This window comes from Salvia hispanica, chromosome 3 (assembly GCF_023119035.1).
Source record: "Salvia hispanica cultivar TCC Black 2014 chromosome 3, UniMelb_Shisp_WGS_1.0, whole genome shotgun sequence".
Taxonomy (NCBI): domain Eukaryota; kingdom Viridiplantae; phylum Streptophyta; class Magnoliopsida; order Lamiales; family Lamiaceae; genus Salvia; species Salvia hispanica.
The window spans coordinates 48,422,132-48,447,360 of record NC_062967.1 but is presented as its reverse complement, the minus strand read 5'-3'; the positions used below and the strand labels follow the sequence as shown (position 1 = coordinate 48,447,360).

The 25,229-nt window shown below is 36.0% G+C and overlaps 4 protein-coding genes and 1 non-coding gene across 10 annotated transcripts; 4 read left to right on the top strand and 1 right to left on the bottom strand.

The window, feature by feature from the left end:
• The first annotated feature begins 2,383 nt into the window (after positions 1-2,383).
• LOC125208891 (AT-hook motif nuclear-localized protein 1-like) lies at positions 2,384-6,215 on the top strand. The gene is made up of 5 exons (XM_048108402.1): positions 2,384-3,092; positions 3,860-3,927; positions 4,166-4,297; positions 5,112-5,273; positions 5,607-6,215. The coding sequence occupies exons 1-5, from the start codon at positions 2,681-2,683 to the stop codon at positions 5,829-5,831; spliced, it is 999 nt and encodes a 332-aa protein (XP_047964359.1). The 5' UTR covers positions 2,384-2,680; the 3' UTR covers positions 5,832-6,215.
• Positions 6,216-8,838: 2,623 nt separating this feature from the next.
• LOC125216048 lies at positions 8,839-12,255 on the top strand. Of its 4 annotated transcripts, none has more exons than XM_048117655.1 (2): positions 8,839-11,423; positions 11,793-12,255. In XM_048117655.1, the coding sequence occupies exons 1-2, from the start codon at positions 9,161-9,163 to the stop codon at positions 11,804-11,806; spliced, it is 2,277 nt and encodes a 758-aa protein (XP_047973612.1). In that variant the 5' UTR covers positions 8,839-9,160; the 3' UTR covers positions 11,807-12,255. The 4 variants fall into 4 exon arrangements, with proteins under 4 accessions (XP_047973612.1, XP_047973610.1, XP_047973611.1 ...); XM_048117653.1 differs by having other exon boundaries at positions 8,840-11,469; positions 11,796-12,255; XM_048117652.1 differs by having other exon boundaries at positions 8,841-11,469.
• A 4,534-nt stretch (positions 12,256-16,789) lies between these two features.
• On the top strand, positions 16,790-20,812 carry LOC125210960 (phosphatidylinositol N-acetylglucosaminyltransferase subunit A). Its single transcript, XM_048110611.1, has 10 exons — positions 16,790-17,026; positions 17,623-17,763; positions 17,876-18,448; positions 18,937-19,091; positions 19,559-19,649; positions 19,813-19,929; positions 20,154-20,257; positions 20,333-20,423; positions 20,496-20,607; positions 20,697-20,812. The coding sequence occupies exons 2-9, from the start codon at positions 17,626-17,628 to the stop codon at positions 20,592-20,594; spliced, it is 1,368 nt and encodes a 455-aa protein (XP_047966568.1). The 5' UTR covers positions 16,790-17,026; positions 17,623-17,625; the 3' UTR covers positions 20,595-20,607; positions 20,697-20,812.
• A 636-nt stretch (positions 20,813-21,448) lies between these two features.
• On the top strand, positions 21,449-21,520 carry TRNAQ-CUG. Its single transcript has one exon. It is a non-coding gene; the product is annotated as a tRNA-Gln (tRNA).
• A 595-nt stretch (positions 21,521-22,115) lies between these two features.
• On the bottom strand, positions 22,116-24,078 carry LOC125215523 (KHG/KDPG aldolase-like). Of its 3 annotated transcripts, XM_048116964.1 has the most exons (9): positions 23,835-24,071; positions 23,707-23,761; positions 23,504-23,539; positions 23,388-23,432; positions 23,127-23,210; positions 22,945-23,049; positions 22,737-22,836; positions 22,503-22,650; positions 22,116-22,439 (listed from the first exon to the last, which is right to left on the bottom strand). In XM_048116964.1, exons 1-9 carry the CDS (start codon positions 24,008-24,010, stop codon positions 22,415-22,417), a joined length of 774 nt encoding a protein of 257 aa, XP_047972921.1. In that variant the 5' UTR covers positions 24,011-24,071; the 3' UTR covers positions 22,116-22,414. The 3 variants fall into 3 exon arrangements, with proteins under 3 accessions (XP_047972921.1, XP_047972922.1, XP_047972923.1); XM_048116965.1 differs by lacking the exon at positions 22,737-22,836 and having other exon boundaries at positions 22,503-22,663; positions 23,835-24,077; XM_048116966.1 differs by lacking the exon at positions 22,116-22,439 and having other exon boundaries at positions 22,526-22,663; positions 23,835-24,078.
• Between the last annotated feature and the right edge of the window lie 1,151 nt (positions 24,079-25,229).

The following is a 25,229-nucleotide window of genomic DNA, read 5'->3' as shown; positions in this document are numbered from 1 at the left end:
GTACTTAAAAATATCAAGCAAAATAAAATCTCTACTTGATTAATGCACACGCAATTAGGCCAAAAATTTAATAGATTCACTTGATTTTTCAGTCTGATTAAGATTGTCCCAAATAAGACTGACTCGGATCTTTATGGATTAATCATGTATGACAACTAGTCTCTGCGTATCATTTTAAGTGGAGCATACTTATTTGATATAATATTTTATTTTATTAGTTAAGTGGAAATAAAATAACATAGTACAATAATATATTTATTTTAAGAAATGTGTTATTTAAAGTGAGATATCATAAAAACAAAAAATATATAGCTTAGAATGAGCCCAACTAAGTAAATCGATACTTAATAATGAAGATTTTGATAAAATAAATAGCATTACACCAATAAAATAAAATTAGCTCCCCAATTTATGTAATAGGAGTACAGTATAAGTATAACAACAGTTAGACTGATTAGAAATTCAAATTCACTACTATAATGAACGGTAAAACATGCTAAAAAAAATTAACCTAAAACTTAGTGAGATGAATCAATTTTCCATCTTTTTAATAACTTTTAGATAGCGAGATATTTTATGAAAGTTATAGTTAAAATATTTTGAGTAAAAAATAAAAATTAAGGATATTTTCTAAAAATGCTAAAAGTTGGGGATATGAAATAAGATCAACACTCTAAAACTAATAATGTCACTATCAGTTATTTACATTAAATTTATATTAATTTGAAGGTAGATATCACGTTAAGTAGTGATTTTACTCTAACTATTTATATTAAATTAAAGCTTAAAGAATATTTTCGATGCACTTACTTTTTTTACTCACAAAATATGAGAAGATGATTTGAGTTTATTATAGTGTAAACCTAAAAATAGATATATTGTACTAAAAAATTTAAAATGAGATAAGTTTTAGAGTACCATTGGACTATTTACCTACTCCTTTTAGATTTTAGAGTACATTTGAAGATGATCTAAGTATCCTATTATGTTATCCAAATTGAATTTTAAAAACTTCATACAAATTTATTGTGCCTAATATTAATTTTTTATAAGTTTTTGTGAAGAAATTAGGAGTATAAATTTATATATCCTCTAACAAAATACACTTAATTTAGCATATTCCTAACTTAATTATATGCTCAAACTATCACGTGAAAATTGAAGAATCTAAAAGAGCATTAACACGTTGTATAAAGCCGCCAAATAATATGTGCGCACAAAGTTGTAATACACCATACATGCTAACAGTATACGCATTTACAAGTAAAATACACAAATACTCACCAACAAACGATTCTCCCCCAATATCGTACTTAGTATAGTTCAAAATTTCTTCCCTTTTTATTAATTTTTTGCATTTTGTTCATTATTTTCAGACCAATTTTTTTTCCATCCATTTTCTATCGATTTTCTTTTTTTTTCGCTTTTAAATTAGTGTATTATAATTTTTCTTTATCTTGACAATGTTTTTAAAATTTTAAATAATTTTTTTGAAAATCTCCCTCCAGTTCGATAAATATAACGCAATTTTTGACTAATGTGCTAATCAAGTTATAAAAAATTACCACCTAATACGGATTATGGTATTCGATTTTTTGCAACGGTTCATAATTAGAATAGAATATTTAATTTGTGTAATTTTAAAAAATTAATAAATTGGTATTGTCTAATTATTTGTGAATTTTTACTACATTATATAATTATAAATTATTGTAAAATAACAAAGAATTAAAATAAAAGAATTAAAATTAAATGAATAATGATAATTAAAGTTCTCGTTAGTACATTGTGAATATATAAAGCATGCTTTTTTACTATTGGCCAATGAGAGACCAGACCAATCTAGCAAATGATTCCCCGTTATAAACTCAATTGACTTTCTCTTTTCTTTTATAATTTCATCATCTTATAAATTATGGAAAATTATGGTAATTAACTATGGCTCAAAATAATGAAGGAAAAGAGCTGGAATATGGCTGAGATTTTAAAATTGATGACTATTAGCAACTGGGGTTTTAGTTATTTCAATATTTCCTATTTGTCTTCTTTTCATATTCCTTTTTTGTCTTCATTTGGTTCCCATAAGTATTTTAATTAAATTAGCCATTGATAATGTATATAATCCTTATTTTTCGCTTTATTTAAAAGAGAGTGATGGTTGTCTTCATGCCTTGGCAACCTAATTTCACTTTTCCCAACTACAATTACTTTATTTAATTTCTCTCTTTTTTTGTTTATTTTAATTTTCCCCCAACCGGACTCCAAACCATTTTATTAACCAAAATACATAATTTCCTTGCTTCAAATAATTAACAATTAATGTCCCAATATTTAATGTTTTCCTAACAATTTTTAAATTGCAATTCGGACAATCTGAGAAAAGTTAGAGAACCTAAATTGGCTTTTTTTTAACTTCCTAAACCTCATATTTTCCCATTTTTCCCATCACCAAACCTTTTTCTCTTCCAAATCTCTGTTTTTTCCTCCAAAAATCCAATCTTTCTCCCTGAAAATCCTTCTTCATCTCCAACAATTTTCTCCCTCATAACCAATTTTTATTTTTTTTATTTTTTTTACAACTTTTCTTTCTCTCTAATAGCTTATCAGAGTCCAAGAAAAGCTTGTTTAAAAATAATGAGATTTTGAAGGGAAAAAAAATCTGATACCAGCTTGCTTAGTAATGGAAGTGAGTAATACTTTGAGTGGCAGCGGAGTAACAGTGGTGGGATCAGATGCTCCGTCGGACTACCATGTGGCTCCCAGGACCGCCGCCGAAACCCCCCCTGTATCAGCGCCACCACCCGCCGCCGTGACTCCGCCGCCTCCAGCTTCTGCAACTCCTCCTCCGCCTCCGCCGGCAGCGGCCGTGGCCGTGGCTGGGACTGTTGCAATCTTGAAGAAGAAGAGGGGAAGGCCGAGGAAGTACGGCCCTGATGGGTCAGTTGCTGGGGCTCTCTCTCCCAAGCCGATTTCTTCCTCTGCTCCGCCTCCGGTTATCGACTTCTCGGCCGTCTCAAAGCGCGGGAAAATCCGGTCTTCTATCTCCTCCGCTGCCAAGGTTCAGATGCCAGTGATGGAGACGGAGAGTATGGGTGAGTGCGTGTGTGTGTGTGTGGTGCATGCATGTTGATGGAGTTGGGTTTTATGTTATGCAGCGATCTGTGAGGCTTATGTTGTGTGCTGTGTTGTCTGAATCCGACACTGGAAATCTAAGCACATGATGATTTGGAATTTAAGTGTGTGGGGCCTGTTGAGAGATTGATCCAAGTGTGATAGGTTTGGGGGAAATGGCTGGTTTTCAAAGTGTGGGGAAAAAGGGAATCTTGAAATTATGGAAGTTACTGAGAGAGCCCTTTCCCTTTCTTTCCCTTTTGGAGTTGGCTTCTTCAATTAATTGACACCTGCGTTCATTTGCTGCACGGGACTTAATTTATGGATTTTTTTTCTTTTCTTTTTCACTTTTGTGGAATAGGGTTGAAATTCGTTATTAGAAGCTTCAATGTGGGTGTATTATCTTGTAATTTTTGTGTCTGGTATTCAAGGGAGTGGATGTTGTAGCTGAATTAATTTGTCTAGTGGAAAATGAGAACAATTAGTGGTACTTAGCTGCCCTTTTTCGCTAAAATTCTGCTGATGGTAGTTATCTATATGAAACTCATTCATCATTCACCTGCCTTGAGCTGAAGAAGTTGCGTAAAAATTCACGTGATGGTATTCGATTTTGGTGGTTTTTCCATCAGATTTTATTTTGTGTGAAACACTGTATGTTGGACTTTTTGGTGGTGCAAGGAAATTGATTACAGACAGCACACATTCTAGATATCTTAGTTGCTGATTGATGCTATTTTTGATTTTGTAGGTGAATGGGTTTCATGTTCAGTTGGTGCTAATTTTACACCTCATATTATCACGGTCAATGCTGGAGAGGTAAAAGGGAATAAATATGTTTTCCATGACATTTTATGTTGATATTGATCAAATTATCTCTCACCGCTCTCTAGAGTACATGTGCCTGCTTGTGATTCTTTACTTTCGATGTTCTCATGTTTAACCAAAGTTTGATCGTTGTTCAAATAGCGATAAGTTTGCATGTCTTATCTACCTATTCCTGCTTTTTTTGATAGCTTATTTTCAAACAATCCATTTGTATCTTTATGGTTTACAGGATGTCACTATGAAGGTCATATCGTTCTCTCAGCAAGGTCCCCGAGCAATATGCATTCTCTCGGCTAATGGTGTAATTTCAAGTGTAACTCTTCGTCAACCTGATTCTTCCGGTGGTACATTGACGTATGAGGTACTACAATAGTTTAAACTTTCCTTAGTTTACTCTACTAAGTGAAATATCTCTTTCATAATTATCCATGCATAACCATTTCTAATATGTGAAGTGTTTTCTTCCAAGCATATTTTTATTTTGAATATTTTACTAGTGTTTCTTGGACGCCATCTCTATGGAAGTAGGTTCTGATTTTAATAATTAAAATTTATCTTTTTTCTTCTTCAGACTGCCTTTTTATGGCTTTGTCCTGTTTGGTTATAAATTATGGTTGTTTAGTCAAACCTGATATTGAGATAGTTCATGTTAGTCCTATTTTTCTATATCTAGCTTATGTTTAGATATAACTGAAGTCTAATATTTGGGTTATAAGCAGAGTTATTTGATTTTCTCAATTTCGGTTTCTGAAATATGTCTTCAGAAGCTGAACCGCATCTTAAGTGGAGATTGATTAATGATTTGTTTTATCTTTGTCCTTGGATTTGAACTAGAAAAGTCATGGAACTGATTATGATGTTTTGTTGTTTAATTTTGAGGATAGAATTATTAAAGTATTAATGGTTTTAATGACTTCAGTGATATATTAGGCTATTAGCAGGAGAATATATTAGCACATCCTGTTTTTAATCATATGTTTTGACATGTTTCAAGATAAGGAGATATACTTTAGTGATAACTTCTGTTTGCCATTTCATTCTTATGTTATGTTAGATGGGAATGCATTGATATGTTATCCTGAACTAGTCTTGCCTGCTCGTTATTCTTCTCCTGTAGATGTTAGTCAGTTGTCATCAACCAACATATTTTTATCGTTATTTGTTGTGTTGACCAGGGTCGCTTTGAGATACTGTCGTTGACTGGCTCATTCATGCCCTCGGAGACTGGAGGAATGAGAAACAGATCTGGTGGCATGAGTGTTTCTTTGGCTAGTCCTGATGGGCGTGTTGTTGGAGGTGGAGTTGCTGGCTTATTAGTAGCCGCGAGTCCTGTACAGGTATCAGCAGCTCGAAAAGTGAATTTCTAGTATTTACATTTCCGTTAGGCAGCGTTTACTTTTTGACAATTAGCTTCAGATAGATATGAATAGTGTAGACTAGTCCATTTTTACTAAGATGGATTGGAACTATAAATTTTTCCCTCGATAATATCTGTCGTTTGCGCTAATTTTGTTTGATTCATATAACCTTCAAAGGTTAGGATAGGAGAAATCATGTATCTTATCAATTATGAAAAGTAAACGCACACTTACCGTGCAATCTTTTTCTTAGCAGCTACATAAATATTTGTTCATGTAACCATAATTTTGATTTCTCGTGTTTTGCAATAGATTGTAGTGGGAAGCTTTCTCGCAGGCAACCAGCTCGAGCAGACAACTAAGAAACAAAAACCCGACTCCTTGGCTATTATACCTACTGCTGCCATACCCATCTCCAGTGCAGGTATGGAAGACACTTACCATACATCCCCATCGTTTCGTGGTGATAGTTGGTCTTCGATGCCCCAAGAATCAAAGAACAAGCCTACTGACATCAATGTGACTTTGCCCGGTTAGAGGATTCTGATTTCTTACCGACCTCATCTGCATAGTATTCCTTTTGAAGGAGGCTCCTATTTGAGGAATCTTGTCTCTTAAACGCTTGCCTTAAACCACGGCGTGTACGCCAATTCCAGAGCAAGGTTCATGTTTCGAATTAGTGCCTTAGTTGCGCTTGTTTTTTTCTCATGTATTGTATCTTCATACTACAATTTATCCTTTGAGTTGAACTCATGTATCGTTTGTAGTAGTGTTGGTCTAGAATCTCTTCTTTTTAGTCTGTAGTTGCCATTATCTTGTTGTTTTTAGGTGGGAAAAAAAAGGTTGATTGTTTGGGGCAAGTGATTGCCTTAACACAAATTTTTATCTTCGGTTTATATTGTTCACTTAGTCACAAGTTAATATTTTTCTTGTAGTAGTACTACTTTTCTACAAGTAATTTGGTTTGGGATGAAATTGCTAGTTACTATGTAGTAGTTCAATATTGATTTTTCTGATCTAGTTTGCTAGTGGTGATTTCGCTATTGATGATTTGGCTTAAGTTCACTATATAATATGGTACTTGCATCGAACCAAAAATATGAAGAGACTCCAATATTGATGGTATGTCAGAAGTTGCATTTGTATTAGTTGTGATATAGAGTTATAATACTATAAATACAACAATTTAAATGCACACGTATACTGAATGCGGTATAGTGATTGCAGTATAGTGTCATTATATTGTTACATAGGTATCAATATACTATATGTGGAAGATAAATGTGTGGGCCGAATAAAAATGGTCAGACTCCTTTCCATAATTGTGAGGCTCATTTGAATTCACCTGAATCTAATGGTAGACATTCTACCAAGCATTACTAATTCGGCCCTTTTTTATTTCTACTCGGTTTTTAATTTAGCCCATAATTGATCAAATTGGATGATTGGACCGTGGACCCATGTCACACTACCATTGTAATGCGTCACGATATGCATGGATACATAATTCGAATTCTAATTTATTATCGAGTTGTGAGTCATGTGAATATTCCAATATCATATTTTTAATTTTACTAGATATTGAGGGTTTTCTTTATCGAAAATTTTAGTTTACCATGCTTTTATAGGACCGGGGATAAATCTTAGTATTTACTACTTTATTCTTAATAGTGAAACATTTTACCGAGATGTCGAGGTGGGGATATGTTCTCATCCATTTTTATGTGTTTAGTAAAGTTCTTAGTAAAATTCTATGAGGGAATAGCTAGGGACGTCAGTTTCATGATAAAACATGCGGGTTGATTCAAATAGCCCAACTTGATAAGGTTAAGTGGTTGAGGCTAAAATTTACCAGAAAAAATTCATTCGCATAATGCTAAATTGAATAGCCAGTAATGGGGTTGTCCTGAAATTAATATGAGCGGTTAAAATTAAAAATTTATAACCCGAAAAAGTCATTCGAATTACCCTAAATCGAATGGCCCATAATGCGACGGGGCCTTAAATTAATATGCGTGTCATATGATTGACCCAAAATGAGTTAAACTCTACATGTTGATTATTTCATCGTTTTTAAATATCCAGTATCCGTTTAACTCTTGATATCATTAACTTATTTTTTTAAGAGTTGTATTTTCCAAAACACTTAATTATTTATTATAGAGGAATTAAATTCCAATTAAACAAAGTTTACATAAAATAAAACATGTACCTTAAACACTTCATAATCAATCAATATCACTTTTTTCAAGACACGGTTTAAATAAATAACAATAACATCTAAGAAGAAATAACAATAACAATAACAATAACATCCCTAGACATTAATTATTATTAATCCAAGATATCAGAAGAAAAAACCCATCTAACAAGTCAAAGAAATAAATAATTAATGATATATGCTCAATGTCATATGCATGATCAAGAAATAATAATCACTGAAATCTTGTCATTCAAAATCAACAAGAAAACTTATCTCATTGCAATCATGTTCAGCTCTCTATATCACATTAATGTCATTCGTAATCTCAATGTTAGTATGCTAAGGCACTGCACTCTTCGGTTACACCTAATCACCTCTTATATTATAATGCAAAATAATTGGACTTCTAATTATAAAAAAAAAAAACCAAAAACAATGTAATGAAAATTATTTATTTTAATGTAATCAGGAAATAAGATTACAAGTAGCTCAAAGCGTGTTTTCTGTATCAACCCAAATAAAGAGAATGGAGCACAACTCCAACAGCCAATTCACCACCATATGGGATGTCAACTATATTCTAAGCGACAACGCAGATGAGAAGCGTTGGTGTGCTATAGAGTAGGAGTCGTCTAAATGGACAAAAAGTGAATAAATGCAACGCATAATGGAAGGCAACAAACACGAGCAATGCGACAACGAGCAACTTAATTACATGTGTATCCAGACGGTGATTTACAATATAATAAGTCAGCGTTGTGGAATTTATATTACAAAGCATACAACAAAAACACATCTTAGACGGATGAGGAACATTTGCAAACGCATCGCTAATTAAATGACCGACGGGGAATTGAGAGGCTTTTAATGTAGTTGTAATTTTTTACATTATATACTATCAATTTTGATTTTTTTTATTTATTCTTAAAATGTTAGTGTCATTTGTTTTTATTATTCTCGTATCAAAATAATTATGATATATAAATATACGAAATTACAATTATACTACTACTTAAATAAAATAAAAGGAGATGGTACATAATTAATGATGCCTAACGAAACTTTTCTAGTAAATGACATTGTGAGTATTATATTACATGTGATAAAAAAATGTAAAATTCATAAATACTATAGTGTTGTTGGTTGTCCTTAATAAGATGTCCAAGAATACTTTAATGAATAGTATTATATTAGTAATATAAATAGAGAAAGGGACTAGTTAAAATATCAGATGAATAAAAAGGTTTGACGATGTGACGGAGGTCTTAGAAGCTTCTATTCATCAACAGTAGACACGCGCGCGTTTGAAGTAACAGTTCTGCTCTCTTAGCAGCCAAACTCATTTCAACTACACACCATATTCCTATTTCCCTTCTCTCTCTCTCTCTGCACTAACTCCATTGCTCATTTGCTCTCTCTCTCTCTTTTCTCCTCCCTTCAATACATTCCCCAAAACCCCCCTCACCGCCCTCCGCCCACAGCCTCCACCCTCCGCCTCCCTTTCACACTCATATAATGCACCCACGGCCACGACCGCCGTCACGACCTAGTCAACTCCACGTTCAACACCATCAAAATCCTCCACATATAATAAATCACACTACCTAATTAATTTCGCCTCGTGCCACAAACGTATTAATCACCACAGCTTTCCCCACACACAATGGCCGCAACTAATGCCGCCGCGACGCCGCCGCTGGAGTCGACCTCGGCCCCATCGGAGGAGCTGGCCGCGAAGGCGGTGAGCAAGCGGTACGAGGGGCTGGTGATGGTACGGACCAAGGCGATTAAAGGGAAGGGCGCCTGGTACTGGGCCCACCTGGAGCCCATTCTCGTCAACAACTCCGACACCGGCCTCCCCAAAGCCGTCAAGCTCCGCTGCTCCCTCTGCGACGCCGTCTTCTCCGCCTCCAACCCCTCCCGCACCGCCTCCGAGCACCTCAAGCGCGGCACCTGCCCCAACTTCGCCTCCGCCCCCAAGCCCATCTCCTCCCTCCCCCCTTCTTCCGCCTCCGCCACTCTCTCCCCCACCTCCCCTCACCCGCCCCACAACCACCGCAAACGCGCCTCCTCCTCCTCCTCCGGCGGCGGCAACGGCACCTCCTCCGTCATCCCTCCCCTTGCAATCGTCGACCCCTCGAGATTCACAGTGGATTTAGCCTACCCGCCGCCGAGCACGAGCCTAATCGTCACCTCCGGCGGCGCAAGCCCCTCCGGCCTGTACGGCCACCAGCAGCAATTAGTCCTCTCCGGCGGAAAAGAGGATCTGGGCGCTCTAGCAGTGCTGGAAGACAGCGTGAAGCGCCTCAAGAGCCCCAAAGCCTCTCCCTCGCCGGCATTGAGCAAGGCCCAGGTCGACTCCGCCCTCGACTCCCTCGCCGATTGGGTCTACGAATGCTGCGGCTCCGTCTCCTTCTCCAGCCTCGACCACCCCAAATTCAAAGCCTTCCTCAATCAAGTCGGCCTCCCCGCCATCTCCAAGCCCGACTTCGCCGGCTCCCGATTAGACGCCAAGTACGACGAGGTCAAGTCCAAATGCGAGGCCAAAATCCGCGACGCCATGTTCTTCCAAATCGCCTCCGACGGCTGGAAGCCGCACGACTTCACCCGCGATGGCAATTTGGTCAATTTATCCCTCAATCTCCCCAACGGCACCAGCGTCTTCCGGAGGGCCGTCTTCACCACCGGCTACGTCCACTCCAAGTACGCCGAGGAGGTCCTCTGGGATACCATAACCGACATTTGCGATTCCAATGTGCGTCAATGCGTGGGCGTCGTTTCCGACAAGTTCAAGGCCAAAGCATTGGCGAATCTCGAGAGTCAGCATCCGTGGATGGTGAACCTCTGCTGTCAGTATCAAGGCTTCACTAGTCTGATCAAGGATTTAGGGAAAGAGCTTGTCCTGTTCAAGAACGTGGCGAACAACTGCATGAAGCTCGCGGCTTTCGTCAACAACAAATCCCAAATTCGCCACAGCTTTCAGAAATTCCAGCTGCAGGAATACGGCCACGCCGGCTTGCTGAGGGTTCCGTTCGATGCCTCGGATTTTTGGGCTGTTTACGCGCTCGTTGAGGATATTCTGAGCTCTGCTCGTGCCCTGCATTTGGTGCTGTCGGATGAGTCCTACAAAATAGAGGAGCCGATCGCTAGGGAAGTCGCGGAGACAATGAGGAATCCTCACTTCTGGAACGAGTTAGAAGCCGTGCACTCTTTAGTGAAGCTGATCAAGACAATGGCTCAAGACATCGAGACAGAGAAGCCGCGGATCGGGCAATGCCTGCCTCTATGGGAGGAGCTTAAACTCAAAGTGAAGGACTGGTGCTCTAAGTTCAACATTATGGTAGCACCCGTGGAGAAGGTGATCGAATCGAGGTTCAAGAAGAACTACCATCCGGCATGGGCAGCTGCGTTCATTCTCGACCCGCTCTACTTGATTAGGGATGCTAGCGGGAAGTACCTCCCGCCCTTCAAATGCTTGAGCCACGAGCAGGAGAAGGACGTGGACAAGCTTATAATGCGGCTCGTGTCAAGGGAGGAGGCGCACATTGCGCTCATGGAGCTGATGAAGTGGCGGACGGAAGGGCTGGATCCAGTGTACGCGCAAGCTGTGCAGCTGAAGCAGAGGGATCCGAGCACGGGGAAGATGAGGATTGCCAACCCGCAGAGTAGTAGGCTTGTGTGGGAGGCGCATTTAACGGAGCTCAAGTCGTTGGGGAAGGTGGCAGTTAGGCTTATCTTCCTCCATGCTACGTCGTCGTCTGGCTACAAACGCAACTCGTCGTTGCTGAGATGGGTGAGTGCTCATTCGCATTCGAGGGTGGGGATGGACAGGGCTCATAAGTTGATGTTCATATCTGCACATTCGAAGCGGGAGTTTGGCGATGATGGCGACGACAAGGAGAACGAGCTTTTCGGATTGGCAAATGGTGAGGACGATGTGCTCAATGAGGTTTTTGTTGATACTTCCTCTGTGTAAGATTTCCCCTTTTTTTATTAACATCTTTGTATTATAGTTTTGCTGGTTTTTTCATTATTTTATTTGAGTTTTGTTTGAATTCTTGTGGTTAGTGTATTGGTTGAAAAGGAGATTAGAATTAGTAAATGAAATGAGAGGTTGGCTCACTTGATGGCCTTTTATGGATAGCTACCTTGTTAGTGCAATTGAAATGATCTCACAAACCACACTTGTTTTCATGATATCAAAATTTGTAGACTAGAAAAGCATGCTTGTTATTGGTGAATTATATACTTGTATTGGAAGAGAATTGCAACAACTGATGGAATTGTTATGGCAGAAGCATCTAGTTGACAAAATGAGAAGATGAAGAGAGCAAAGGGTGAATGTGAGGGATGGCCCACCAAGAGCAAAGCAAAGTGGGAGTCTACTCCAAATTTTGGTTGTTGGAGAGAAGGCTTTATTGGAATCATGGTTAAGTTTTAAACATTGGAAAGGTGGTGGTGTTCATGCAGATTCGTTGGGTGATGCCCCCCATCATCGCATAAAGGGGACCCAAAGTTGATCAAAATTGTCGACAGTGATTGCATAACCAAGATTTGACTAATTGTAGATGCAAACTTATCATTATCCACCATTTTTCATGTGCTTCTCTACTTTTCTTTTTTTTTGTGTTTGCTTTGCTTATTCATGAATTATTATTATTCTTCCACTTTCTCATTTCATTTGATTACACCATCAATGTATTGTTAGAAATCATGTTTTAATATTGTAGTAGGAGTATCTTGTTTTTCTCTTTACCATTATTATATGTTGGTTGTCAACGAGGCACATCAAGATGAGTGTTCTTGTTTGTGAAGCAAATGTATTGCCAAGAGTTACGTGAGGACCAAACTAAGAAGACATACGAGGAAATGCATTAATTGACGAGGTGAGTTTATTACTACATTTCATAATGAGACTCAATATTCTATCCTTATTTTTCATATTTCATGCATTATAATAAAACATGCTATGTATTGTAGTATGAAAATGTATAGTTGACAATTTTTATATCGCGCTCTTATTGGTTTATTTGTCTATTTAAGATAAGTATTTAGCCATTTATTATAAAAAAAAAATTAAAATCGAAATGGAGTTTGAATACTGAAAAGTGAAAATGAAGTATAACCTCTTTTTAAACCCGAATTTACATTAATTAAAAATATCATCTACACTTATATCTTTATTTTACAGTCATAGTTGAAATCATCAAGAAGTGTAAAAAAACCATAGTAGTAGTAGTAGTGGATTATATATCATGTTTTGGGAAGAATAAATACTGGAGTAAACAAGAATTATGGGTATTTCAAATTAAAGGAGAAAACAAGAATTAGGTTTATTGAAGCCATGCAATATGGATATTCAACATTTCCAATAATAGGTATGAAATACTAGCAATAGATTTATGAAGTAAGTATAACTACAAAGATGATATTCATATTGGCGTCAACTCTCACTGTCTATGTACTCATTGACACATACATGTATGCATAAGCATAATTAGTGAAATGATGGAATTTCACTAGAGATTCATCTACCCACCAAGAAGGGGAGTGGAGGGTGAGAAAACAGAGAAATCAATTATTGGTTAACTTTTTGGTTGGGTGCTAGTGAGAGAGAGTAGAAAAGTAGAATAAATTAATGGAGTAGAGTATTATGGTAGCTTTGGCTTTTATGTCATCTAATTACAGAATTAGTGGAGAGACACAAATTCTTGTCGGCAGCGATTAGTTACATTGTTTTTCAAACAGGAAAAGAGCTTAGTAATACCGACTGCTCACCTACTCCAAATTACACACTTCTACTTTTTCTAGAGGTTTGTACAATTTCACCAGTATACATAAATATGCTTCTCTCCCTCTCTAAGCTGACAAAAAAGTTAAAGTGGGTATAATCATTAATGTAGGACGACAATCTTTCTCCAAGAATCTTTCCCCTTCCTATGTCCAAGATTTTCCTCCAAGCTAAAATAATGCTACTACTAATATTAAAAACAGAGCTACATTAATTCACTATACTTTAACTTGCCCAATTTTTCGGGTATGTATAGTTAGTTGTACACTTTCTTTTTTATTTGTCACATTATAATACGATATTTAATTAATTCAATCATTATGTGACATTTTTTATGATTGGCTGAGATAAAGCTATTATTCTTTTTAGGTAAGTATTAGAGTTAATGGGTAGTTGTCATGTACAATCTTCATAATTATAGTTGTCTCGTGTTTTCAGCATAATTGATCATACTGATAGGACAACTATTCTCTGTCAATTGTACCATAACTCAATTTCATTATATCAGTAAGTAAACTTTGGTACTAAAAAATTAATTTTATAGTTTGAATCGATATAAGAATTAAAGGTTAAACATGTCAAATCATAAAAGGAAAGGGCTAATAGGTAATTTTGGAATAGAATTATTTAGCTATACGTATTTATAGTTTGGTCCTTGTACCACTCCTTTTCAGAATTCTCAGCAGAATATGTAGACTACTTATAGCAGTGGTCCAAATGTATTATTGACTAGTAGTACTACTACTTATTAGAGTGCAAAAAGGAGACACAAATTGAGCTAATTGATAAGTAAATAGCGAAGACTTTAGATATAAACAATAAATATGTGACATTCCATACGTGTTTAATTATTTAATTAATACGTACTGCATATTGTTTATTAAGAAGTGGGAAAGGGAGATGTTAGATTAATATACTGTTGATTCACATGGTTCACATATTATTTACTGGAATATTTTTCTGTTTTCGTGGGCTGTGAAGCATTGGCAGAAGTTTGGTCTTCCTTTCAACTTCTTGTTAAAGTCTTCTGTCTTTATGTCCTCTTTTAAGGTATTTAATATTTGTCCCTTTGTCACAATTGTATTTAGCAGTTTCCTACTTGCTACAATTGCCCTTATTCAATCAATAATTTGCAAGCATTAAATATGAGTTTCTTCCACTCATAAGTAGGGTGTCAATAAGACTGGTCAGCCCATTGGATTTCAGCCCACTTTACTCGGATTGCAGGCCATTCGGTGCGGATTAATTATGGTGTAGAAGTAAGTAATTTACAAGATTAAAAAAATTCCAACTACACATTTTGATTTTGAGCTAGTCTATTATGCTAACTAGTATCACACCCGTGCGATGCACGAACTATTCTATTTACTTCACATTTATTCATACTTCAAAATAATTTTATAAAATCATAAATAATAAGATCAAGCGTTTTTGCGCATATTATAATAGACGCTAATTAGTTGCAATAAGTTACACTAATTATAATATTTGTAACTGGCTAACGGTCACAAAAATTAAGGTTTGTAACTCCTATCAATATGAAAAATTGTATTAAAAATCCAAAATTTATTTTAAAAATTGATTGTATTAGAGGCTCAAAGATAACTTATATATAATCTTTAACGGAGAGCTATATTGTGCTAATTGATATGAAGATCAAGGAAACGTTCCTTACCACAAACACTCCAAAACACGTAAACATTTGTAACTGTTATTTATAGTCTAAATTCATTAGTTATATCGTTTATGGCCTATATTATATCATGGCATTTATTATACATAAATATTCATTAGTTATTATAAATATCCAAATTGACCCAAAATTTATAATTATTAAAATTCAAGACCAAAACTTATAAATATTCAAATTGAAGCCAAAACTCGGCTTTTTTATATGTATAGATTGAGCTCAAGTCTATAAATGACAAATAACATATTTTTAATAATCCTAGCTATAGTTATAATAAATAAATAAATAACTAGTACTATGAAAATTAAAGATAATAAAAATCGGAAGAATTAAAAGAAATAATTAACATATTTTTCATCATCTATTTCACTAATTGAGTTATACATATAGTATCTATCTCAATAATCTCCGTTAGACATCAACGATTACTTCATGATTCTGAAAGAAGTTTCAAGAAGCCTTGGGTTCTCAACTACACAATAGTATAACTTTTCATCCACATATAAATGGTTGGTCGGTACGAGTAATACAAATTCTAGAAGACATGTTGAGAAATTGTGTTATCAGTTTTGAAGGTAGTTGGGAAAAGTACTTACCGTTAGTGGAATTCGCATGTAACAATAGTTACCATTTCAAATTTCAATATTTAGGTAGCTCCATATGAAGTATTATATGGCCGTAAATATCGAACACCGCTATGCAATACAAAGCTAAGTGAAAGCAAGATAGTGAGACCCAATCTTATACAAGAGAGAGAAGAAAATAATTGATTAATACAAAACCAACTGAAAAAATAGCAGATACACAAAAATCTTGTACACATTTGAAGAGAAAAGATAATAAATTATGTATTATTGAGAAAGTGTTTTTAAAAGCATCTTCCTGGAAGAAAGTACTTCGATTTGGTAAGAAAGGTAAGTTGAGCCCAAAATTTATTGACCCATATGAAATTTTGGACTGTGTTGGTCTAGTAGCGTACTAACTCGCATTACCACCTGAGTTATAAAAGATACATAATGTGTTCCACGTCAATATTGAGAAGATATACAGATTGACTATACAACCAAACTTGAAACAGGAGAAGATGGATCAAAGAACTTTGAAATAAAAGTACATCTCTTGTCAAAGTATTGTGGTGAAGTCACAATGTTATAAAAGGTACTCCCTTCGTCCCACATAATTTGACCCAGTATTCTATTTTGGTATGTCCCATATAATTTGTTTCATTTTACTTTTACCCTATTTGGTAGTGGACCTTATATTCCACTAACTCATTCTTATTCACATTTTATTATAAAATTAATATATAAAAATAGAACTCACATTCCACCAACTTTTTTAACTTACTTTTCATTACAATTTTTAAAACTCATGCCCGGTCAAAGTGGGACGAATTACATGGGATGGAGGGAGTATTTGAGAGCCAAAGAACGTGATGCGATGACAATACCTACCATTCTATTCATGTTTCAATTTTCGGGATGAAATTTTTAAGTGGAGAGAAGTTGTAAAATTCCAAATTTTAAATGTTAGAATTTAGATTTAGAACTAAACACATGTACGCTGTACATATCATTAATTTAATACATAGAAATCAAAATTTATAAAAATTAAGTGAAATCTATATCACATAACCTATAAATAAAAAATATTTTAATTAGTAAATAAATTTTTAAGCAAAATAATATTTGTATAAATTTCTCTAAAATTCTTCTTTTATGGAGTATATGTATGAATTAGAATTTACTTATATAGTGAGTTTTTTTATACTACTTTATTAGAAACAAAAGAAATACCACTAGAAAATAGAGAAGTAAGAAAAAGAATTGAATCAAATGAATCAACATCTCTCTATGTAATCTCCACCGCCACGGCGCCACCCCGCTCTCTCTCCGTTCAGCTGCACGCCGCCGCCCCGAACTTGCCGGCGAAGTCGCCGGAAGTCCACGCATCTTACCCCAATTCCCAATTTCCATTAGTTTTTCTCCATTTCAGAAATTGAATTTCAAAACCACATCAACTCAACATCCAAAATACTGCAATTCGAGGTTAGATCTCTTTATTCTTTATTCTAAGCATATCAGTTGGAGTATGTTGGTTTCCCCTCTTTCTGATCCCTAACTTGCATCCTTTCAACGCAGCTCGTTTTTTTTAACCAGTAAAATAATCTCAAATAGAAATGAAGTTTTAGATTTATCATAGAGAAAGAGTGTTGTAATGGTATTGCACTACTGTGCTTGTGAGGAAAATGATCCAACTTGATTTCTTGATAGTGACCTCCAAATGATTGCTCATCTCCTGCCGCTATTTCTCGGAAGCTATAATAAATGCAGCTGGATTTCTTTGTTGAATAGATTGATTTTCTGATAAGGAAGATTAGCAATATCAGAAGTGGACTAATAAGCATGTCTGTATGTACTGATCATTATATTGGGTGGATTTTTTGGCATAATTTGTTAATTTTATTTTTGACAAACGATTTGAATTTTAATTTAGTGTTATGTCTGTTTGTATGAGCCTGTCTTGATGGCAAATGTGTATTAGGACAGTATGATGTTTACTGCTGAGTTTAGTGATTTTCCATACTTTTATTGCACATATGTTCGTTACGAGTTTTGAAGTCGCATTCTTTTATTGGTTGTAGGCTATGAGACCTGAAGATAAAATGAGCCACCAAGGAAAACATAGAATCTTAATGGTATCTGACTTTTTCTACCCCAACTTCGGTGGAGTAGAGAATCACATTTATTATCTATCTCAGTGTTTGATGAAACTCGGCCACAAGGTTCGTCTACTGTTGAACTTACGTAATCTCAATTATGATTCTGTTCGTTTCTGTAACTGAATCAACCTTAGATATTACAAATAGAATAAGCATGGATTGATCCATCTTCTAGGTGATAGTTATGACCCATGCTTATGGAAATCGTTCTGGAGTGCGATACATGACTGGTGGTTTGAAAGTTTATTACGTCCCGTGGAAGCCATTTCTAATGCAGAATACATTGCCTACATTTTATGGAACACTTCCAATCATAAGAACAATACTGATTCGAGAGAGAATAACATTAGTGCATGGACACCAAGCCTTTTCAACTCTGTGTCATGAAGCTCTGATGCATGCACGCACAATGGGATACAAAGTTGTATTTACTGATCATTCCCTTTATGGCTTTGCCGATGTGGGAAGTATTCACATGAACAAGGTTTTACAATTTACTCTAGCCGATGTCAGCCAGGCTATATGTGTATCACATACGAGTAAGGAAAATACAGTGTTGAGGTCTGGACTGCCACCTGAAAGGGTTTTTGTTATTCCAAATGCTGTGGATACGGCAATGTTCAAGCCTGCTCCAGTGCGACTCAGCAATCATGAAATTGTTATAGTTGTGATAAGTCGGTTGGTCTACCGAAAAGGGGCTGATCTACTTGTTGAAGTCATCCCTGAAGTTTGTCGTTTGCATCAAAATGTGAGCACTTAGTTTCAATATTTCCTTTGTATCTGACTTTTGTATTTTTAAAAGGTAAATAAAATAATTAGTAGCTATCCATATTTGTTATTCACAAAAAAGTACTCCCTCCGTCCCGGGTTAGTCGCACGTTTACTGTTGGGCACGGAGGTTAAGAAATTATATTAAATAAATAGGAGAGATGAAAAAAGTAGGAAAGATAAGAGAGAGTAAAGTAAATGATAGAATAAAAAAAGAGTGATTAGATGTTTTGTCTTTTGTTAAAAAAGGAAAGAGTGCAAATAACTTGGGACGCCCAAAAAGGAAACTAGTGCAAGTAACGCGGGACGGAGGGAGTATTATAGCATGCTAGATACTCTTTTAATTCTATTGCTGCAAATGCCGTTGTTAGGGTGTTGAATAGATTTTAAGCTGCTATGTGAGTTTGTTTATTCCATCACTGTCTGTATGACTTTCTTTACCTATATCTTGTTGGAACATTCCTTCAGGTAAGGTTCATAATCGGTGGCGATGGACCTAAAAGAGTGCGGCTGGAAGAGATGAGGGAAAAGCACTCTCTTCAAGATCGGGTTGATATGTTGGGTGCTGTCCCACATGCTAAAGTACAGTCTGTTTTGGTTACAGGACATATCTTCTTAAATAGGTACTATTCACTGCTAAATTGAGATTGACATTCTTTCCTCATAAACCTTTAAGTACTATCAGCAGAGAACTATACATTGCTAGTTCTAAGGATCTGAAATTCCCTTGAGAATGTATGTACTCACATATCATTAACTACATCATTTGGTCAAGTTCTAGAATGAATATATTATATACTATGTCTTGGAAACTATAATAGGCCGTTTGTGAAAGAAAATCAGTGAAACAGATAACCTAAAGACTGGAAGACCACTTAGCATAACCATAAAATCATCTTCAATTGACCCTGTAAAGCTAAGTTATCATCCCATCCAGGCTATAAATAATTACAGCATAGGCAATATGCATTGAGTATATATTTTAAACTTTTAGCATCTGACCAAAGAGCTGAAGCCTATGATGGGCAGTTTTTGTGCCACCACCACTCTGTATCAATCTTGTTGACATGATAAATGTGCATTTCAACAGTTCCTTAACAGAAGCGTTCTGTATAGCGATATTGGAAGCAGCTAGTTGTGGATTGCTGACTGTCAGTACACGAGTCGGTGGTGTCCCAGAGGCATGGTCATTTAACGTGTTCACTTACATTTGCTAAATTTGATGAGAACAGCCTTTCTTGCTAACGTTAAATAGGGATGAGATTTCCAGCACCACTGCCTTGAACATTTTTACAAATGTAAAGTTTATATTCGGGTTTCTGATAGCTCACCTTTATTTTCTAGGTTCTTCCAGATGACATTATTGTTCTTGCGGAGCCAGATCCAAATGACATGGTAATGGCAATCACAAAAGCTATAGATTTGCTTCCCCAGATTGATCCAGAAGAAATGCACAACCGTGTGAGTATTCTCTGACATACGTGAACTTCATTTGCACTACAATGCAAGCAATGGAGTCACAGTAAAACTATGGCCAAAAGCTCCAATTCTCTTTATCATTTATCCAGATATAACAAAAGTTCATTCCTAGGAATTTTTGAACTGTGTCAAATATGGTTTCCAATAAGTTCATGCTTGACAAATAAGCACCACGTAATTGACTTTCCGAAATCATTTGAATGCAGATTAAAAAACTATACAGTTGGCATGATGTTGCTAAAAGGACGGAGATTGTGTACGATCGTGCTCTCAAATGTTCCAATCAGTCCCTCATAGATCGTCTACCCAGGTATTCTCTCACAAAGACTTAACTTATGACTGTGCGATTGGAAAGAGGAGAGCTGTTGATAACTTTAATTTCTAGGTACCTATCTTGTGGTACATGGGCAGGAAAGCTCTTCTGCATGGTCATGATAATCGATTTTCTGTTATGGCGACTGCTCCAGCTGTGGCAGGTACTTGTCTCTTATTGCAACATTAATTGTATTGCAACCTCTATTTAATGGTCATCATCGGGTGTTAAAAAGGCTGACAGGAACGTTGAGGTTGTGCCCGACATTAATCTCACAAGTCCTCGCGGTGGAGAAGAAAAGTGGAATTTGGGTGCAGATGAGAAGGAGATATGAGCAGTAGTTATGGGTAAGAACCAATTAAGCACATTCTGCTCTTTTTGAATTTCATCTTTTTATTAAGAAGATAACTTTCGTAAATAAACTTCGTATCCGCAGGTACGATTGCAATATAAGTTGAGCATTGTGGAGTTTTAGTGGAACTAGGCTACGTATAAAAGAAGATCAAAATTTTGTTCAGCCTTTTTTTTAAAGAAAAATTTGTTATTATTACAGTGAGATTTTTTTTAATGCTACCGCTTATAAAAATTTTACGTATTCGTCGATAGGTGTAAAAGATTAGAACAAGCAAAATATGTAGCTGTAAATGGCACACTCAATTTATGTATTTCCCAGGACGCACCTAACCGCGGGTTGAAACTGACGATCCAACATATTGATCCTCACTTGTAGGCAAGAATGAATGCATGAGCCTTTTCAACCCAACAAGCAATTCAATATCAAAGGGTAGAATGGCTTTACACAATGGGCTGTAATAAGGATCTTTGATAAGTTGGATAGAATTATGCTAGGAAGAAATGCAAAAGAGAGTTTGACACTCAAAAGTATAATATATTGAATCATAATAGGGCTCCCTAAACAACGATACAACGCAAAGGCCGATTTATAGGCAAAAGAAAATTCTCTCTCAACTAAAAAAGAGATAAAAAGCTTTAAAAAGAATTCACCTATTCTAAAGGGAAGATTAAGTTATAACTTATACGTACTTGAATTTGGAGTCAACAAATTAAACAACAAAAATATTGCCACGTTGTGGCGTTGGCCCTCAAGAAAGATGTTATGGTTCGGAAAGGAAAGCATTAACATTTGAGAGGATATGAATAAATATGGATGTAGTTTAAGCATGAAATGGTCCCATGGTCTAGTGGTTAGGACATTGGACTCTGAATCCAGTAACCCGAGTTCAAGTCTCGGTGGGACCTTATTCTTTTCCGTTTTCACATTTTAGTACTATTTGAATTAAAATTATTAGTACAACAAAAGTATAATAATTGTAGCTAGGTAGTTTTTACTAATGCGCCTCTATTTTTCAAACGGAAGTCTATATCTACGATATTTACCATATTTCTCAACGGAAGTCTAAATTTTCAAAATTTTGTAAGATTAATAGCACTAAGTTATGGCATTACCACATGAGTGAAAAATCTCAATTTTAATTTCTAGGAGTGTACCTCGATAGAAACAAGAAAAGTTCTATTTTACTTTTACACCAATTATCTATGTTTGAGAAAATTTTCAATGACCCAAGGCAAAAGCATCCATTGTTCCCTATTATGAGGAAAGAACAATCCCCTAAAACTGAACATGAACTAACTCAGATAAAAATTGTTCCTTACTCAAATACCATTGGCTTTATGATGTACTCCAATGGTCAGTACTAGACATGATATGTTTACGGTGTATCTTATTTAAGCAGATATATATCCAACCCCGACATTTCATGTTTGAAGATTTACAATGGTTACTGAGGTACCTAAAACATACTACGTACTATGATCTATGTTTTTTCAAGTGTAATGATAAAAACAAAATTGTGCAGTTATGTGGATTCAAACTACACTCATGATAGGAATAAAAGGAAGTATACTACCTCCTTATATGTTTACATTCATGTGGTTGCTGAATTAGTTGAAAGTCCCAACTGCAACACATTGGGGCATTGTCTACAACTACGAGACTAGGACTACAACAAAACTGTCATCTTCTCCCACAACCAAGAAAGTCTTGTATGTTGCTTCAACATTTTCCAAGTACAAAGATGATTTTCAAGAACCATAGTTGCTGTCTTTCATTTCCAAAAATGCACCATAACAATTTCATTCATCCATACACTTAATTTTCCTGCACATTAATTAAGGTGTTTAGGCAAGCTGACATGAGAGAGAGAGAGATTGAAGTTCTAACCTCACAGCTTGATTCCCCTTAGTTGCAGCAGAGCATGCCAAGTGATGTATTCGAAGAAAATTTCTTTCGGCCATAGCCTTTTTGTCAAATATGGCATCCGATAAAACAACAGCTGATGCTCCCTCACATATATATGCTCCAACTGAATCTGTATCAGTTAACTGCAGACATGATTAATAATGTCTTCTTTTGTTTTGTTTGATTCTATGTGGTTAAGAAAAAATAAATTCTGACCTAATCTCATGCCTTGTGATGCCACCAGTGGGATATGGGGGAATGGCTTCTTTAATGCTGCTAAATACTCAACTCCACCTAATACAGAGACTGGATACACCTACAATACTAAATACTCCATGAGTGTAGTGCAGATTTTGATAACAGACTCAGTGTAGCATATGCTTGATCTCTCAAGTACAAAAAGCGGTGAAAATGGCTCGCTCACCTTGATGAGTTTGGCACCATCAGTCGATGCAGATAATACCTCTGTAGGGGTTGCTGCTCCTGGTATATACAGAGCTTGGCCCTCTGCAACATCGCTTAGAATTCCCTGATACCACCAAATAGAATCAATCTGAATACAAAGATTTGTTTTCATAAATTTGAGGCCTCTAATATGAATGATACCTTCACCATTGCAGGACTCATAAGAAACTTAGCTCCAATATGCACTGCTTCTTTCGCCACTCGTCTATCTAAAACAGTTCCTACCTGCAATTCAAAAAGTAAGGCTAGTGAGATTTTTTCTCATTTGAACCCTCAAAAAACACAAACCATGGACATAATAAGCATAACACAGCTTTTTATATTACTGATATTGTTTAGAATCCTTGTCAAAGACCAAATGAGAACCCAAGAGTTTAAAATATTCTACCAAATGGCACTTACTCCTATTGATGCTGAAGGATATTCTTGAACCAGACATTGCAACGCCTGTTGAAAAAACACAAGATTTCATAATGGAGCTGCAAACAAGGTATATCAAGTTTGAATTCAACAATTACCTCAAAAACACCCGGAGTTGACATTGTGATTTCCAACTGAAACACAATTGATCTGAGATAAGTTTTTTTAAGAATATAACCAACAGATTCGATACTTTTACAAACTAAATCAGCAGAAATATTATCATTTCTCTTTTCTAATTGCATGAAATTCAAAAGTTAAAGATTGAAAGTAGAGAATTTGAGGCATGGCCACAACTTACAACGGAAATTCCACCCCGGAGTGCTGCACGAGCAGCCTCCACGGCTAACTCTGCACTAAAAAGAAAGAGAAATCGAGATATGTAAGTAAGAAACTCCAAGCCCTAAATTGAAAAAAAGAATGGTGGACCTTTTGGCGCGAAGGCAAGCAATAATGCCGGAATTTTGAATATCCATCAACACTCTGTCAGCAACGTTAGTGGGATGAAGAGAGACGGAGGAATTCTTGCTGCAGAAGAGAGAGCTGCGGCAAGTGTCTATCCTCGTCGAAACAATTCCAACCTTGTTTGCGATTGGAACAATCATCTTTAACAATCAACCTAAACCAATTGGCGCAACCAAGTATGTTTAGATAGTTGGTTGCATCACGCACACCAAGATGGTGTGGATATTTACTTGGATTTCAGATAATGTTTTTTTTTTTTATCTTACTTTTTCAATTACAAAAATGAAATTATTAATGATTATTTGACTAAGCGGTGGTGCACGATGCGGAAGTGAGAATGTGACTTGAGTATTGTAAACATTGGTGAGAAAACGAGTTACTCTCTTCTTTTGAAAAAGAATGACTTACATGATAAGTGGGAGTGCTGAGATTTTGTGACTCACTGAATTAGTTTAGTGAAACGAGTCTAGAATATTGTTTGGCAAGGCTCTCGTTTACTGTAATACTACTCTGTCATGACCACACTTGCTAATAGTAGCAATGCTCGTGAAACTGTTACTATGGATGGTGATTTAGAAGATGAGAACAGAAACGACGTCCGTCAATATTGAATGAATAATTACTTGGAAACCAAAGATAATTGCTTGAAGCCTTGAGCTATATCTTTAATGTTGTGTTCTAGCTAAGTGCGAATCCAAAAGTGATGTGAAACTGAGGTAACAATTTGAGGAAAGTACCTCCAAGATGGGGAGAAATTTCTGTTGTGCTGAAGATTAAATTCCCATAAAGCAGATCTCCTTCATTTGGGTAGTACATAAGTACTCATTCCGTCCCAATTTAAGAGTCATGTTTTGCCATTTTCGTCCGTCCTAATTTAAGAATCTTATTTCACTTTTATCATAAATAGGAAGTAGGCAGTACATTCCACCAACTTATTCCACTTACATTATATTATAAAAGTAATATATATAAGTGGGACACATATTCCACCGATTTATTCAACCCACTTTTCTTTATATTTCTTAAAACTCGTGCCCTAATTAATTAGGACTCTTAAGTTGGGACGTAGGGGGTAATTGTTTTGGGGGTGAGTTTTGCTTGGTAGTGAAGGTAGTTATAAAGATAAATCGATTGTCATTTTGACGTTGGTGGCGTGCATTCCTAAAAATGGCTAAAAGTGGCACCACAACTTGTTTGTATTGTTAGGGTGGTGTTCAGTTTGCAAGATTATATCTCATAGTATTAAATATATACTCCCTTCATTCCATAGTAGTGAAGTCATTTTGTCATTTTAATACGTTTCATAGTAGTGAAGTCATTTTATTTTTTTAATAAAAGTCAACATATTTCTTCTCACCT

Bases quoted from the DNA above. Each gene is read 5' to 3' on its own strand.
- LOC125208891 (XM_048108402.1), top strand. From the start codon at position 2,681: ATGGAAGTGAGTAATACTTTGAGTGGCAGCGGAGTAACAGTGGTGGGA. The intron at 3,093-3,859 runs GTGAGTGCGTGT...TTGATTTTGTAG, and splicing joins GATGGAGACGGAGAGTATGG to GTGAATGGGTTTCATGTTCA. The intron at 5,274-5,606 runs GTATCAGCAGCT...GTTTTGCAATAG, and splicing joins TAGCCGCGAGTCCTGTACAG to ATTGTAGTGGGAAGCTTTCT.
- LOC125210960 (XM_048110611.1), top strand. From the start codon at position 17,626: ATGAGACCTGAAGATAAAATGAGCCACCAAGGAAAACATAGAATCTTA. The intron at 19,930-20,153 runs GTGAGTATTCTC...ATTTGAATGCAG, and splicing joins CAGAAGAAATGCACAACCGT to ATTAAAAAACTATACAGTTG. The intron at 20,258-20,332 runs GTATTCTCTCAC...TTTAATTTCTAG, and splicing joins CTCATAGATCGTCTACCCAG to GTACCTATCTTGTGGTACAT.
- LOC125215523 (XM_048116964.1), bottom strand. From the start codon at position 24,010: ATGATTGTTCCAATCGCAAACAAGGTTGGAATTGTTTCGACGAGGATA. The intron at 23,762-23,834 runs GTCCACCATTCT...CTTTCTTTTTAG, and splicing joins GCTTGCCTTCGCGCCAAAAG to TGCAGAGTTAGCCGTGGAGG. The intron at 23,211-23,387 runs GTAAGTGCCATT...TTTGAATTGCAG, and splicing joins ATCCTTCAGCATCAATAGGA to GTAGGAACTGTTTTAGATAG.
- LOC125216048 (XM_048117652.1), top strand. From the start codon at position 9,161: ATGGCCGCAACTAATGCCGCCGCGACGCCGCCGCTGGAGTCGACCTCG.